The 15,257-nt window shown below is 41.2% G+C and overlaps 1 protein-coding gene across 1 annotated transcript in view; it reads left to right on the plus strand.

Annotated features, from left to right (window-relative positions):
• LOC143933975 (paired box protein Pax-6-like) overlaps positions 1–14,298 on the plus strand; it is a 118,861-nt gene extending 104,563 nt beyond the window's left edge. The window contains exon 8 of the mRNA XM_077457192.1: positions 5,107–14,298. Within this exon, the coding sequence (XP_077313318.1) occupies positions 5,107–5,192 (86 nt within the window). The 3' untranslated portion in view covers positions 5,193–14,298. The remainder of the gene's footprint in view (positions 1–5,106) is intronic.
• Positions 14,299–15,257: the final 959 nt, after the last annotated feature.

Here is a 15,257-nt window from a genome sequence, read left to right on the forward strand (position 1 = left end):
AGATCCTCTTTCGAAAAAACATCCTTCTCCCACCCCTCCAGGTACAGGTTGGCATACGATGGGGCACACTTGGTCCCCATCGCAATATGTAAACTACCTCACAATTGTATTGTGTTTGCCCGATATTGTATTTTCCAATAAATTAAAAAAATTATATTTTTACATATTTGTTACTGATTTTATGTAAGCACCGTTTAAATCCCAACTTTGCCCTCCTATTGTTATTTACCTCACTTATAGCATTGAATTTCTTATCAACAAAAGGTTGGTATGCTATAGATAGGTTACAATGCTGTAAGCAGTTTGTGAAATTGGAGGAACAACCCAGTTTTTGAAACTGTAGGGGCGTGTGGTTTACTGAGAAATTAATGGATGTGGTTAGGCAGGCCTGGAGATGGTGCATTTTTGGATGGGTTTTGAAGAGACCCTGTCACCAACTTAAAAAAATTGCAGTGAAAAGCTCAGAACTAGCAAGGATTTTAAAAGCTTATGTGCAGTGTTCTTTATTTCCATAAATTGTTTGTTTTTTTATTTGCTTGTAATGTGCTACTGAGCCTACTAGAAAATATGACTACTCCAGGAGAGTCAATTCCGTAGCACCCTCCCACCCTGCAGGACATAGCCCTCTCCTCTCCTGGGAGTGTCTATTTACTTTCTGTGCTGACCTGGCATCTCCATTCCTCCCCTCACCTCTATTAACAACAAGGCCTGGGGAATGCCCAGGAAAAATCCAAGCCTACTTACCACCAGCTCGCAGACAAGCAAATTGGCCTGTCTAACAGTACGTTAAAAACAGGGTTTTAGTCCGCACGCATTTGCAAACGCATGCGTAAGCCACAGAGCCTCGTCAAGGCACCCTTGTATCTGTGGTCCTAACACTAAAGTATGAGTGTGCCCACAGTGGAGGCACATGCATTCTAATGGATAGATGAGGTCAGGTGGACTGAAGGGGAGCCCACCCCTTCTTAAAGGTACATGCAGCACACCAAACACCCAGCATGTAGCACAATGGCTGCAAAGGTGTTGGTGCATTGCTGCACCAATACCAATACGATATTACCTCTATAGATAATCCTTCATGTAACTGCTGGAGAAGGAGGATAGGAGAATAGTATACTGTAGTGTCACTAGAGTGACAGCTCTGAGTCTGTTAGGGCTGATGACTTCACATCCAAGATGGTAGCACCCAGCAGGGCTTCAAAATCAGGGCTTTTGAATGTCTACACAAGTGAGGCCTTTACAGGAAAATAACATGCAAAAATAAGGCTAAATGCATATTATGTTAGGAGAAGATTTTTGTTGAATTGAATGGCCTGTGGCAGGGTTTCATTGAAGCTATAGTGAGTTTCCGCCTTAAAAAAAAATGCTGTCACCTTGTCAATAAAGACAATGTACAAAAGGGCTGTCCAAACTATTGATACTCACTTTGCCGATATGCCCCCACACAGGGCTGGTGCAAGGATCTTTGACACCCTAGGCGAAACCTACGAAATTTTGCCGCCCCCCACCCCCCCTGGCTGTGCCCCTGACTCCACTTCACCCTGCCCTTGCTACACGTGTGACCTATCTGACCCCTACACTGACCCCCTGATACATACACTAATCCACCTGACTCCTACTTCCTGCACTACTCACATAACACTGACCCCTACACTGACCTACCTGATAATTACACCGAACTACCTGGCACCTACACTGACAATTACACTGACACCTACACTGACCATCACACTGACACCTACACTGACCATCCTGTCACCTACACTGACCATCACACTGACACATACACTGACACTGGCCATCACACTGACACCTACACTGACACCTACACTGACAATTACACTGACCATCACACTGACACCTACACTGACCATCACACTGTCACCTACACTGACCATCACACTGACACATACACTGACACTGGCCATCACACTGACACATACACTGGCCATCACACTGACACATACACTGACACTGGCCATCACACTGACACATACACTGGCCATCACACTGACACATAAACTGACCATCACACTGACACATACACTGCACTGGCTATCACACTGACACATACACTGACACTGACCATCACACTGACACATACACTGACCATCACACTGACACATACACTGACACTGAAACATACACTGACCATCACACTGACACATACACTGACACTGACCATCACACTGATACATACACTGACCATCACACTGACACATACGCTGACCATCACATTGACACATACCCTGACACATACAATGACCATCACACTGACACATACACATACACTGACCATCACACTGACCATCACACTGACACATACCCTGACCATAACACTGACACATACGCTGACCATAACACTGACACATACGCTGACCATCACACTGACACATACGCTGACCATCACACTGACACATACGCTGACCATCACACTGACAAATACGCTGACCATCACGCTGACCATCACACTGACACATACACTGACCATAACACTGACACATACGCTGACCATCACACTGACACATACGCTGACCATCACACTGACACATACGCTGACCATCACACTGACACATACGCTGACCATCACACTGACACATACACTGACCATCACACTGACACATACGCTGACCATCACACTGACACATACGCTGACCATCACACTGACACATACACTGACCATCACATTGACACATACACTGACTCTAACACTGACACATACACTGACACATACGTTGACCATCACACTGACACATACGCTGACCATCACACTGACACATACACTGACCATCACACTGACACATACACTGACCATCACACTGACACATACGCTGACCATCACACTGACACATACGCTGACCATCACACTGACACATACACTGACACTGACCCATACGCTGACCATCACACTGACACATACACTGACACATACACTGACCATCACACTGACCCATACACTGACACATACACTGACACATACACTGACCATCACACTGACACATACACTGACACTGCCACTGACCATCACACTGACACATACACTGACACTGACACATACACTGACACATACACTGACCATCACACTGACACATACACTGACACTGCCACTGACCATCACACTGACACATACACTGACACTGACACATACACTGACACTGACCATCACGCTGACCATCACACTGACCATCACACTGACACATACGCTGACCATCACACTGACACATACGCTGACCATCACACTGACACATACACTGACCATCACATTGACACATACACTGACCATCACATTGACACATACACTGACACATACACTGACCATAACACTGACACATACACTGACACATACGTTGACCATCACACTGACACATATGCTGACCATCACACTGACACATACACTGACACATACACTGACCATCACACTGACCCATACGCTGACCATCACACTGACCCATACACTGACACATACACTGACCATAACACTGACACATACACTGACACATACGCTGACCATCACACTGACACATACACTGACACTGCCACTGACCATCACACTGACACATACACTGACACTGACACATACACTGACCATCACACTGACCATCACACTGACCCATACACTGACACATACACTGACCCATACACTGACACATACACTGACCTACCTGACTCCTAGTTCCTGCATTACTCACACACAAACTCTCTCCATACAGCTCATTGTAGATCAGGGAAGAACCACCCTCCTCCTTACCTCTGCTCTTTGATGCTTCAGCGACCATAATCATGGCCTCTCCTCAGTACTGGGTGTGCAGAATTGTTCAGGAGTCCACGCCAGCGCCGTCCACCCGCTCCGCCTCCAAGATGTCCCCGCCGGGGCCAGGCCAGTGCCGTCCACCCGCTCCACGATGTTCCCGCCGGGGCCAGGCCAGCGCCGTCCACCCGCTCCACGATGTCCCCGCCAGACGGGAGGTCAGCTGCCAGACCTCTCAATGCTCCCATCTCCACCAAGCCCCGCCCCTCCGCTGCACTCACAGAGACACACAGCGCCGCTCCACAGGGACAGGCTGGAGCAAAGGAGTCCCGGCGCTGTGAGATAAACCTGTGTGATCACAGCGGGGCGCTCAGCGGGAAACATGGGGGATTGGTGGCACCGGCGGCACACCATGGGGAGCGAGCGATCAGGAGAGGAGAGCTGAGCTCACACTGGACAGAGGCTGTGGTTGCGCCCTAGGTGGTAGTGCGCCCTAGGCGGCTGCCTACTTCGCCTAGTGGTAGCGCCGGCCCTGCCCCCACAGCTCCTACTTCTGCCATAGATGGTACTAAAATCCCCAGTGGTGAACGCTAGAGGGAGTGATGACCTGGAACTTGGATGTTTAACAGTGCTTTACATAGAAATGGCTGTTGGTTGGACACTGTCACATTAGAAGGGGTCACATGCTCCACCATACCTGGAAGAAATGGGTATTTTTGCTAGTGGAGGATGCAGAAGAAGCGGTGGGGAAGTGATGGCAAGGTAAGTATAAGTGGGTTGAGGAGGGCCTCTTTATACAGACACTGCCACTTTGCCCTGAATGGGCAAAAGATATGAGGCTATGAGTAAAGATATGAACTTATGACTTCACTATCTGAATACTTATTCTGAGTGACTGATAAGCAGTGATAAGAAAGACAGGCAAATAGCATTCAGAGAAGGGCATTAGTCCTTCCAATGTAAGTCACTGACAACCAACCTACTGAAATTACATCTCAACTATATAAACTTCTTTGTTTTTAGTCAGTCAAACTTGACTGCTAAGCTTGCACTGAAAATAATAGTAGAAAACAGCAGTTCTGCAGCACTACTGCTGTCTTCTGTCCTGACTGGTCAGAAAATGTTAGAATGGTTGCTATTGTTATTAATAGAAAATTGGTCATTAAGTCAGTAGCCCCTTTGCAAGGCCACTGTGAATTAGCCCTGATTGATTGTCCCTTTAAGCCATAATGATTAGAACAGGATCTGTAAATTATAGGGTTAGGTAGGTACCTGCATAAGATAACAGCATAACTGTTATTTACATTGTGCATGTGACAACATACACTATGTTCAGATATTCCTCTTTCTTTCTTCAGGTCTGATCTCTCCCGGAGTTTCTGTTCCTGTGCAAGTACCAGGAGGAGACCCAGATCTCAGCCAGTACTGGCCCAGACTCCAGTGAAGAACATGGAACTTATGTTGATGAGACTGAAGAAAACCACCATATTGCCATGTAAACTGGAAATATCATTTATTTGGCCCAATGGATCTTGGTGATTGATCAGCAGCAGAATCCACCCACGTCTCAATCAACAAACATATACATCAAACCTAAAACTTTTCAGTTCAATACCAAGAGAAAATACTAACAGTACAACCTCAGGTCATCAGACCTCAGCAAGGACTTTCTTAATATAAAAGGGAACAGACTTTCCAAGTGTATTAGTCAGTTTCTTTAAGTTACTTAAGTTCATCAAGCTTGAAAATCAACTGTACTATCATTAAAACAATTATTAATACTGTTGCTTATCAACATGTCAAAAAAAAGAACTTCACTCAATTTTTTAAGCTTTGAATAAATTGGGAGCCGTCTCAAATTCAAAATGATCTTTACAGTGACATTGGTGGGGAAATCACCTTTCCAGACATGACAGCAGCCTCTCAGCTTTTCATCTGAGCTTCCCATTGCACCATCTCAAGTGATTGCTACATATATTGCTATTGGGAATCCTTCACAATGAGGGTAACATGGAAATACATTTCACATTTCCAATTGATCTGTCTCCTAGTAGATTGTCCATAAGAATGCATGGATAATCCCTTCTGCAATGTTTTCATCATTTCCAGAAGAATTGAGAGAACGCTGATGCAACAGGAATAGATAGGGGTGCACATCACTTGACACCTACTATAGCAACTTGTGTGCTGCCTGGTGGGACATTCTCAAGACATGGAAGGTGTGGGGTGTGGGAGAATCTACAGTATTGGAAGACTGTGTTGCAGAATCAAGGACATTGGGCAACTATGCTTCTACACACCTTCCCCCTTTCTCACCCACTGCAGGATCATTGATCCTAAATTTAAATATAAATATACAATAACAGACTTGAGTTGTATAATTAAACAGTAATAGAAAGACTTAAATGCTTATTTTTCCTGAGGAAAATGCTGCCCCAGGTTTCCACCAGTGCTGGCCACATGCCTGAAGCCCTAGGCACTTGGAACTCTGTTGAAGGAAAGGATCAGCCATTCCAAACTCTGATCCCAACTTTCATTAATGATTATATAGCCAAGTTCCTAGGCTTTCAGACACTGAAGGACACTTGGGGCAGCATTTTCCCTAGGAAAGGAAAGTATTATAAACCATCTATTACTTTTCATTAAGTATATCTAAAGCTCTGTCGAGTGACTTTTTGCTGTCTATGTCCTATCGGAAAGATATGACATCATTCTTATCTGGAAGACATAACTCTTCCCCACCATTTCCAAAAAAAAAAAATGGCTTTAGATACACTTTAAGTGACCCCAGTGAGATATTACGTTGTGCTTCTTTTGAACGTTTTTACATTTAAAACTCATAAAAAGTTAAAACTATAAATACAATTTTGCTTGGAATTTTTAGGAATCTATTTATGTATATTTAAAACTTTATTTACCACTGAAGCCCCACAATTCCAGTATGTTAAAGTTTCTGTAGTAACCATCTTACCTGTGCTTATTTTGCTATTACCATCTCTGGAGGTGTTTTATCATTTATTTCGTATTAAGTCTGTCAGCAACTGTGGGCAGGAGAAATAGTTTTGCAATATGCTCATGTTCTTTCAGTTCCTCCTTCATTCCCCTTTTTAAACATTTTAGAAACTGTGCTATATAGTATTATAGAATTGCTGCGTCAGGATATATTTTACAGAACACCTCAGTACTCAAAGGCCAGATGTGGTTAAAGAAGATATCTGGTGTAAAGTTAACCATTTTCTATGGTTTCTAGTGACAGAGCTTTTTAGATCTCTAAATATATTTTATTACATTTTTATCTTAGTCTCTGAAGATAGCTGCTACTATGTAAATCACCTGACAGGACACCTAGATTTGCTGTCACCCTGTTTCAAGATCAATGGTAATCAGTGAGAGCCATGTCTGTGCCTGCCCCTATTACATTATAATGATTGACATGTAAAGCATTGGAAGGTTTCAGTAGGTTAGTGACCGCAGAGCTTTCATTTCTGAAGAGGAATGGTCAAACACAATTCTTTCCTTTTGAATGATTCCATATACAGATGTATGTTTTAGCCATGAGGATTGAGGAATCCCCTACAAGAGTGACCAAAGGGGTTGTGGATCTTAAAATACATTGTAGTTGCTTACTGTGGCCAGTTTAGATGAAAAATAGTACCAGAATTTTTCTTTGGAACATAATTTTGCTACATCTGAGAATCACCACATATTAACAGTATGCTAGCTATCACATTGGTTGTGCTCTGAACCAAACTGTAAAACCATCCTATGGCTGGTGTTATTACGGATCTCATCTGCAGGAGCATCATGGCAGTTGCAGATTGAATAGTGGCAAAGTGGCTGAAAATGATAGGAGGGTTTACTTCCACATTAATGAAAGACAGTTTGGCAGTTTAACTTACTGTACTGTACATTGTTCTTGCTGCTATTAGATGTCTTACAACAAACATGTACAGGATAGTTAGCAGCCCCAGATCTGCTGTATGATATATCAGGACCCCCAAGTTTTGTACTTTGTACAGGAAATAACCATTGGGTTTCTTGGTTGGTGCCACTCTCCCTGTCTCCAAAGAGTAATTCCTGATATTTTTTTGGAGCTTAGACAGTGTGGGGAAAGGTGCCTGTCAGGTTTCAATTTCTGTCTTTGTCCCCGCTGGAGAAGATTTCTGTTCACTTCCTGTTCCAGTGATGGTGGTCAACGTGGCAGGAAGCAAGAGGAAATCTCTCTAACACAGAAACAGACAGTAATAAAAAATATTGTTTTGTGAAATAGGAAAGAATAAGAATCTCTTCCAGGTGACTTGTAGTCTATTGAAGATGATCCTTGTACATCATGGTCATAATGACAGAACTAAAAAACAGGACAATGAGTGAATAAGCATTTTATACCAGCAGTTCTAGAGTCTGGAAAGCATTTGTTTAAACAGAGATTTAAATTTAATCAGAGATCCACAATACCAATCCACAAGCAACCAATGCATTTTGGAGCCTAAAACCATACCCCCTTCATCAGGGATTACAATACCATATGAGGTGGAGGAAAAAAGACTCAGTTGGAAATAAACATTCTAAACTGATAGAGGTTCTAACTTTGTTTTACTATAGCAACATTTAAAAAGGGTTCTATTGCTGTCTGTGTCCTTATTAGGCAAATTTCCTATCACTCCTACAATTTTTAATGTTTTGGACTGCTACACAGAAAGTGTATGTCTTCTGACACCAAGGCAGGGGTAGACAACACCTGGTTTGAATTTGGAACTGCTGGCTTCAATGTAAAATGTAAAATGTATTCAAATGTAAAGCACATCTGGACTCTCAGAATTTAGGGAAGCCTGCAGAATGCTCATTTTGACCTTATGAAAGTCAGAGGATCTCCCACCGCATGCAGTGCAGGCACCTTAGTGACCTACTAAGAGGCACTCTCCTTGTACAAGTCCACAGCACTCTCATATAAGTTGACACTTATACCCCTGGTTTGAGGGCTCCCGGATCTGGAGAACCCAACTTTTCCTGCAATAGTCACGCTTGGTCTTTCCTTCAAAAATAACCTTTGGTCACCCATCACAGTAAATAATCAAAATTTTGACTCCTAAAATAACAGGATGGGTCAAAGCTCAACTTTTCATGAAAAAAGGAAAAATTTGCATCTTTTTGATCATCAGTTTTCACTGGAGGTAAGTTCTTCTGATGCCCTTTTTTATTATAGGCCAAGTTTAAAAAGACCAGGTTTGGTACTGGTTAACTATAAGTAGAAATGACGAGGAATGCATAGCAGATATTTTCCAGGTAGATGATGTTGCTAAGGAACACTTATGCCACGTACACACGATCGGCCATTCCGACAACAAAATACATGGGATTTTTTCTGATGGATGTTGGCTCAAACTTGTCTTGCATACACACGGTCACACAATGTTGTCAGAAATTCCGAACGGCAAGAACGCAGTGACGTACGACGAGCCGAGAAAATTGAAGTTCAATAGCCAGTGCGGCTCTTCTGCTTGATTCCGAGCATGTGTAGAACTTTGTGCTTCAGAATTGTGTACACACAATCGGAATTTCCGACAACGGATTTTGTTGTTGGAAAATTTGAGATCCAGATCTCAAATTTTGTGTTTTGGAATTCCGATGGAAAATGTCCGATGGAGCCTGCACATGGTCATAATTTTCGACAAAAAGCTCCCATTGAACATTTTCCGTTGGAAAATCTGACTGTGTGTATGTGGCATTAGACGAAAATATAGGTGTATAGTTGTGTTAAGACAAACTATGTTATTCCTTGTCCACCTTTGCCACACTATTTACCAACTGCAATCATGCCATTTATAGTAGGTTCACAGTCAAAAAGCAGGCAACCTGGTGGATTTCTTGTTGCAAAATCTTTATTGGCTACTGAACAATATGTACAGTGTCTTGCTAATGTGTTTTGGCCACATTGGCCTTCCTCGTAGCATTGGTGTAAGATTTTGCAATGAGAAGTCCACCTAGTTGCTGGCTTTTTGACTATAATCAGCTATATTGGGGGATGGTACTTCCCAGCCTGAGATCTCGTCCCCAGCCTTTGAAGTTTGATTAAACAGTTGAGTTTTGGTATAGAAATTTCTTTCCATAATCATGCCATTTATGATTTGGAGCAGAATTTCCACATGCTTCCTTTACCTCTAACTCAAAGTGTGGCAGCTATATGTTCTATATATGTTGCCACTTGAATTGCTGCCTGTGCCTCATGCCCTGGAAATATACAATAGTTTCCCAAGGGAAAATCACCCCCTACAGGGCTGTGTATCCCCAATCAGGTTTACCTGCCCCGTGGGCCATGGCTGATGCTTACAGCTGTGAATTTAGCTGAGTACCTGGAGTTCAGCTGTAATGACTGCAAAGTGCAGCTTTTCAATCTACAGAAAGCTGTTGTTTTGAAATGGTCAATCCAAAACCATAGAATCATACTGAGTCTTGAATTTTGAGAAAGAGCAGTAAAGCACAACCATTGGTCAGCACTAGTATGCAGGTAGCAGAATCTGCAAATTAAATAGACAAATGTCGTTAAGCTAAGTATCCAATGGTGCATATTGTGCACTTTGGGTATTACCAGGTTAAACTACGACACTTTTGCTAAAGGCCCACCATCTGTCTGGAGATTATACTGTATTTGTGAGGTATATGTATATATAAACATACAATTTTTAATGCTGCTTTGTACACAGATTTCATTGCTCAGTCATACTGGTTTTATAGAAACCTATGTTTGGAACACGTGCAAAAAAAGGCAACCTGTCAATTTGGCATCTCCAGCAGTATGTCCCAGCATTATAGTTATTTGGTTCATGTCTTAAAACATTGCACTGCTGATAATCTTGGTTTCATTCATTAAGTTGTCAGCAACTTTAGTCCCAACCCCTTTGGGACTAAAAGCATTTCTATAATTAAATTCTGGAAATACTGAGGATACAAAGTTATTGGAATCCAGTCTTAGTCAAGCTGTAGATAAGGACTACTGTACAGTCACCAGCTCACCTCTACAAAACCATGTGAAGACTGCTTCTTGACACTTTCAAAGATGTAGAACTGTGGAAATGTTAGTTGTTCACCCTACAAGCATCACATCCAGGCACTGTCCAAAAGCAAACACCGAACTTGTCAATGGATGGTATGATTTTCTAAGGACATCTCAAACATCTGCACTTTATGGATATTTTCACATCAAATAATTGATATCCTGGATTTACATCACAAATATGTAAATAATTTTCTTTTTTCAACCAGTTTATTGAATGCATGCTGTAAACAAAAATGTGGACAAAGGGGCACATGATGGAACAATAACTGAGCAACATTTTTCATTCATATATTAATGAAATGTAAACAGAAACATGACGACATACTGTACATCTCAATTTTGGGTTCACTAGGGGCAAATTATCATTGTTTTGCCATTTTTTTATGTTGATCTGGAACATTGAGGGGAGATCTCCCCCAAGTCTTGCTGGATGTTGTATATTTGTTTTTTCAGCTGAGCTACCACTCCACTATCACCAACAGAAGCTTGTTCTCCATATACGCTATAGAGAATCCACTAGAGCAGCAATTATCAACTTTTTAACACAAAAGAACCACTGAAATCACTCAGAGGGCAGAGGGTCTCAGAGAACCCCTGCCAATAAGTCATATATCTTTAGCTCATGGTACATTAGCATAACGGTCACTGGGAAGAATGCCCCTTATATTTTGGTCATTGGAAAGAATATCTCCCTCACAAACAGCTAAAAAGATTGTCGTTGTCAGATGTTACTTACTTGATGTTATTTTGCTTATTGCTTAAAGAGCCCCTGGGACCTTCTGAAGGAACCCTGGCTAAGCAAGCTTCCACTAGAGGTTGAAAGACACAGAAATATTGCATCAACTACTCCAAAGAGCACATGGCTCTTTAGAGATTTTCATCAGAGTTTGAGACATTGGGGTTGATTAACTAAAACTAGACAGTGCAAAATATGGTACAGCTGTGCTTGGTAGCCAATCAGCTCCCAGTTTTTTTTTTTTTTTTGTCAAAGCTTAATTGGCTTCTGTCCAGAAATTGGCCCTAGTATATGAATGGGGACCTTGGATTGTGGGCTCCTTGAGGGTAGGGACCAATGTGAGTGTGCAATATACAGGGATAGGGACAATTGTAGACACTCACTCAGGTTGAACTGGATGGACTGGTGTCTTTATTCAACCTTACTATGTAATTATGTAATTTAACAAGCTGAAGTTAGAACTCTCCAACTTTAGTAAATCAGCCCCATTGGGTTTCAGGTATATGTGTTCTCGCTGGGGGCGATGTTTCTCATTAGTACAGACAACTGTCTCTCTCACTATGAAAGCAGCGTCCTATTGGAGGAGATAGTGAGAGGCGATGAAAATAGGGATGAGGAAGTAAGAGGTGGCTAAGTAGGTGGGAACCTGACAAATTATTCAGGCTATGAGTTTATTTATGTCCATATACCCATACCCTCATGTGCATGTACATGACTATATAGTCCAGTGGTGGCGAACCTTGGCACTCCAGATGTTTTGGAACTACATTTCCCATGATGCTTAACTACACTGCACAGTGCATAAGCATCATGAGAAATGTAGTTCCAAAACATCTGGGGTGCCAAGGTTCGCCATCACTGATATAGTCATTCTATTTTTTGGTTTTAGGCCCCTGTACTGATCTTTGCTCAGCGGTGTGCAAGAGGTCATAGACAACAATGCATCTTGTTAGAGAGGAAAAAAACAGGGCATTTTTTCTGCTTACATTTGCGATTTGTCTCTTCCTTTCCAGCTTTAGAGTCAATGCAAACAGAAATTCTTCTCCCAAATGCACCATTAAATAAGGTCAGCTGCAGGGAAACATTTTGGGACTAATAAGATCTCTGTGTGTGCGTAGTTTTTTGGACCAGAATGTAGGTATATTATCATGCGTTAAAGCATGTTACCTTGGGTTGAATTGATGCATTTTTGCAATACAATGAATTTAGGATTTGGAGTGGATAAAATTAACAACCATTGACCAAGGCATGTGAATAACTGTTGTCAATGCATCAAAATGCATGCAATGCATTTTTTGCCATTGACTTTTATGGTATGGGCCTTACAACACGCTAAAATGCTGAACAAAATTAACATCACAGTTTTCAAAGCATGCTGCACAGCAGTGCAGAGATGGGACAGTTACTATTTTTAATATGGGGAACTTTAGTGCAATATAATGCATGTGTTAAAATGCAACAGTGTAAATGAGGCCCGCAACATGGGTAAGCCAGTCAACGGACTGCTAATATTTTACAGGAGCTTGAAGTGCGACAAATTCTTTAGGTTCTGTCTTTAGAAGTGGAAAAAGTCTTCATGTTTTTTGAAGTCTTTTGTAGACAGATTTTAGGAAGCTGTTACATGTGCTTCTGGGCAGATCTGCAGCTTCAGATGACCTGATTCTGCACTGCGTAATGTTCTCTCTACCACTGTGGGGGGGATTTACTAAAACTGCTGTACACAGAATCTGGTGGAGCTGGGCATAGTAACCATTCAGCTTCTAACTTCAGCTAAATTGTGTTGTTAATGTTCAATTAAGCTTTGACAGTAAAACCTAGAAGCTGATTGGTTACTATGCACAACTGCACCAGATTCTGTGTACACCTACTTTAGTAACTCTCCCCTCGTTTGAGGTATGGCAAATATTCTGAAAAAGATGGAAATGGGTGTACTTCACCCACTGAATAGCACAGCTGGGCAGTTGGTGGCCTTAGTACAGTGGATTACCAGTAGCAAGGCAGTTTTTAGCAGGAGATTATCCGAATACATTATAGTTATGCTAGAATGAGAAACCATGGCTCCATGTGCATTTTAATGATACATTTTTGGGGATCTTTTTAAGTTTGATTTTTAAAAATTATCTTGTAATATCAGAAAACAGATACAAGAGTGAAAAGTGATGAACAATCTCAACTTAAAACCCTTGAAGGCCACATTTTTATTTTTCCATTGTGTATATAGTGATTATTTAGTCCTACACGCAAGAAATATAACTATAAAATTATAAAAAAGTAACCAAAAATAAAACAAAAAATAGATGGCAGCAATCAATCCGATCACAGTTGTTGCTATAGGCTACAATTCTACCTTCTTCACTTCCCCGATTGTTATAGAGCACACTTTAAAGTGGCAGCATTGCTAGGTATTGATTCCATTGTAGTGTTGCATTCTGTTGCATTCCATTGTATCTGCTCGTATAATTGTATATACATCTGTATATTATTGTGTTATAGGAAGTCTTGTGCTCAGTTATGTATTGGGGACCAAGCTTGGTAATTAAAGACCTGTGTGGAAACCAAAATCTTATGAACACTTTTCTGTGGATTCATCTGATATATTCAGAACTTGCTGCTTTGTTTTATATTATGTTTTTGCGTGTTGCTGCACACACCCTGTTCTTTGTCTTGGTTGGCATGTTCCTCTTTGCTGTGCATTACTGTATAGCATGACCTGCCCGCTCTGTACTGTGCTGAGATTCTTATTAAACTTTTTTCTCTCTATCTGTAATGTTTATTTCCTGTAGCTTAACCACATTTTATAGGGTGTTGAACATGATTTAATATGCAGACCCAAATTTTTTGCATGAAATGTGTTTTTGCCCTTCAAGGAAGCATAGCAAATTTTTAGTACTTTTGAGCTTAAATTCATTCAATAATTTTTGCTATAAATTTTTTTTAAATGCTTGCTTCTCCATATTTTTCTAATATTAAATATTGACATTTGTAGATTAGCCAATAGAGGGAGCTCTCAAGCACTTGGTGCAATTGTCTCTCCCTTAATTTCACCCTAAAGTCTCATAGCATTTTTTAAATTTTTGTCAATGTCTCAGTTCTGCACATACATTTTAGCATTTGTATTCCACCATATGGTATTATATAATTGTTTTTACCAGGACAGACAAGGCTTTAATTTGGTAGCAATAAATATAAAATATTTTCCTCAAAATTTTGCCACAGCAACCTTTACGTAATTTACACATCTCGATAGATTTACCACAAAATATAATAAATATAATCAAAAAGGCTTCTGAATAAAATTATATCACATTAGTGCAATTTTTTTGTAATGTAACATCTCCTTTCAATGAAAAATATAAAGGTTTGTGTAAATGGTTAGCAAAGTAAGATTAGGTCAGTTTGACAAAGGCACAAATTAGCACGACAGAGACTTTTTCAAAGGTTTGCGATTGCAAACAATTCAAATAACATAGCATCCCGTTATGCAGGCAACTTTTTTTTTCCACCTTTTTCATGGGAATTCTGGATCTGATCAGTGGTGATGATATGCACACCCCACCATGAAGCTGTGTAGCAGCAGAACACTTCCAATAGTGATTTACTGCTAGCTGCATTCACCCAGCATAAGATCACAATATCAGTGATCTGTTGCTGCAGTAAGAGGGTGGACAACACTGTCCTGGCCTCTGTACTCAGAGGAAGTACTATGATGTCACTTGGGA

The sequence above is a fragment of the Lithobates pipiens genome, unplaced genomic scaffold, assembly GCF_037356315.1.
Source record: "Lithobates pipiens isolate NorthernLeopardFrog02 unplaced genomic scaffold, aLitPip1_a1.2 Scaffold_27, whole genome shotgun sequence".
Taxonomy (NCBI): Eukaryota; Metazoa; Chordata; class Amphibia; order Anura; family Ranidae; genus Lithobates; species Lithobates pipiens.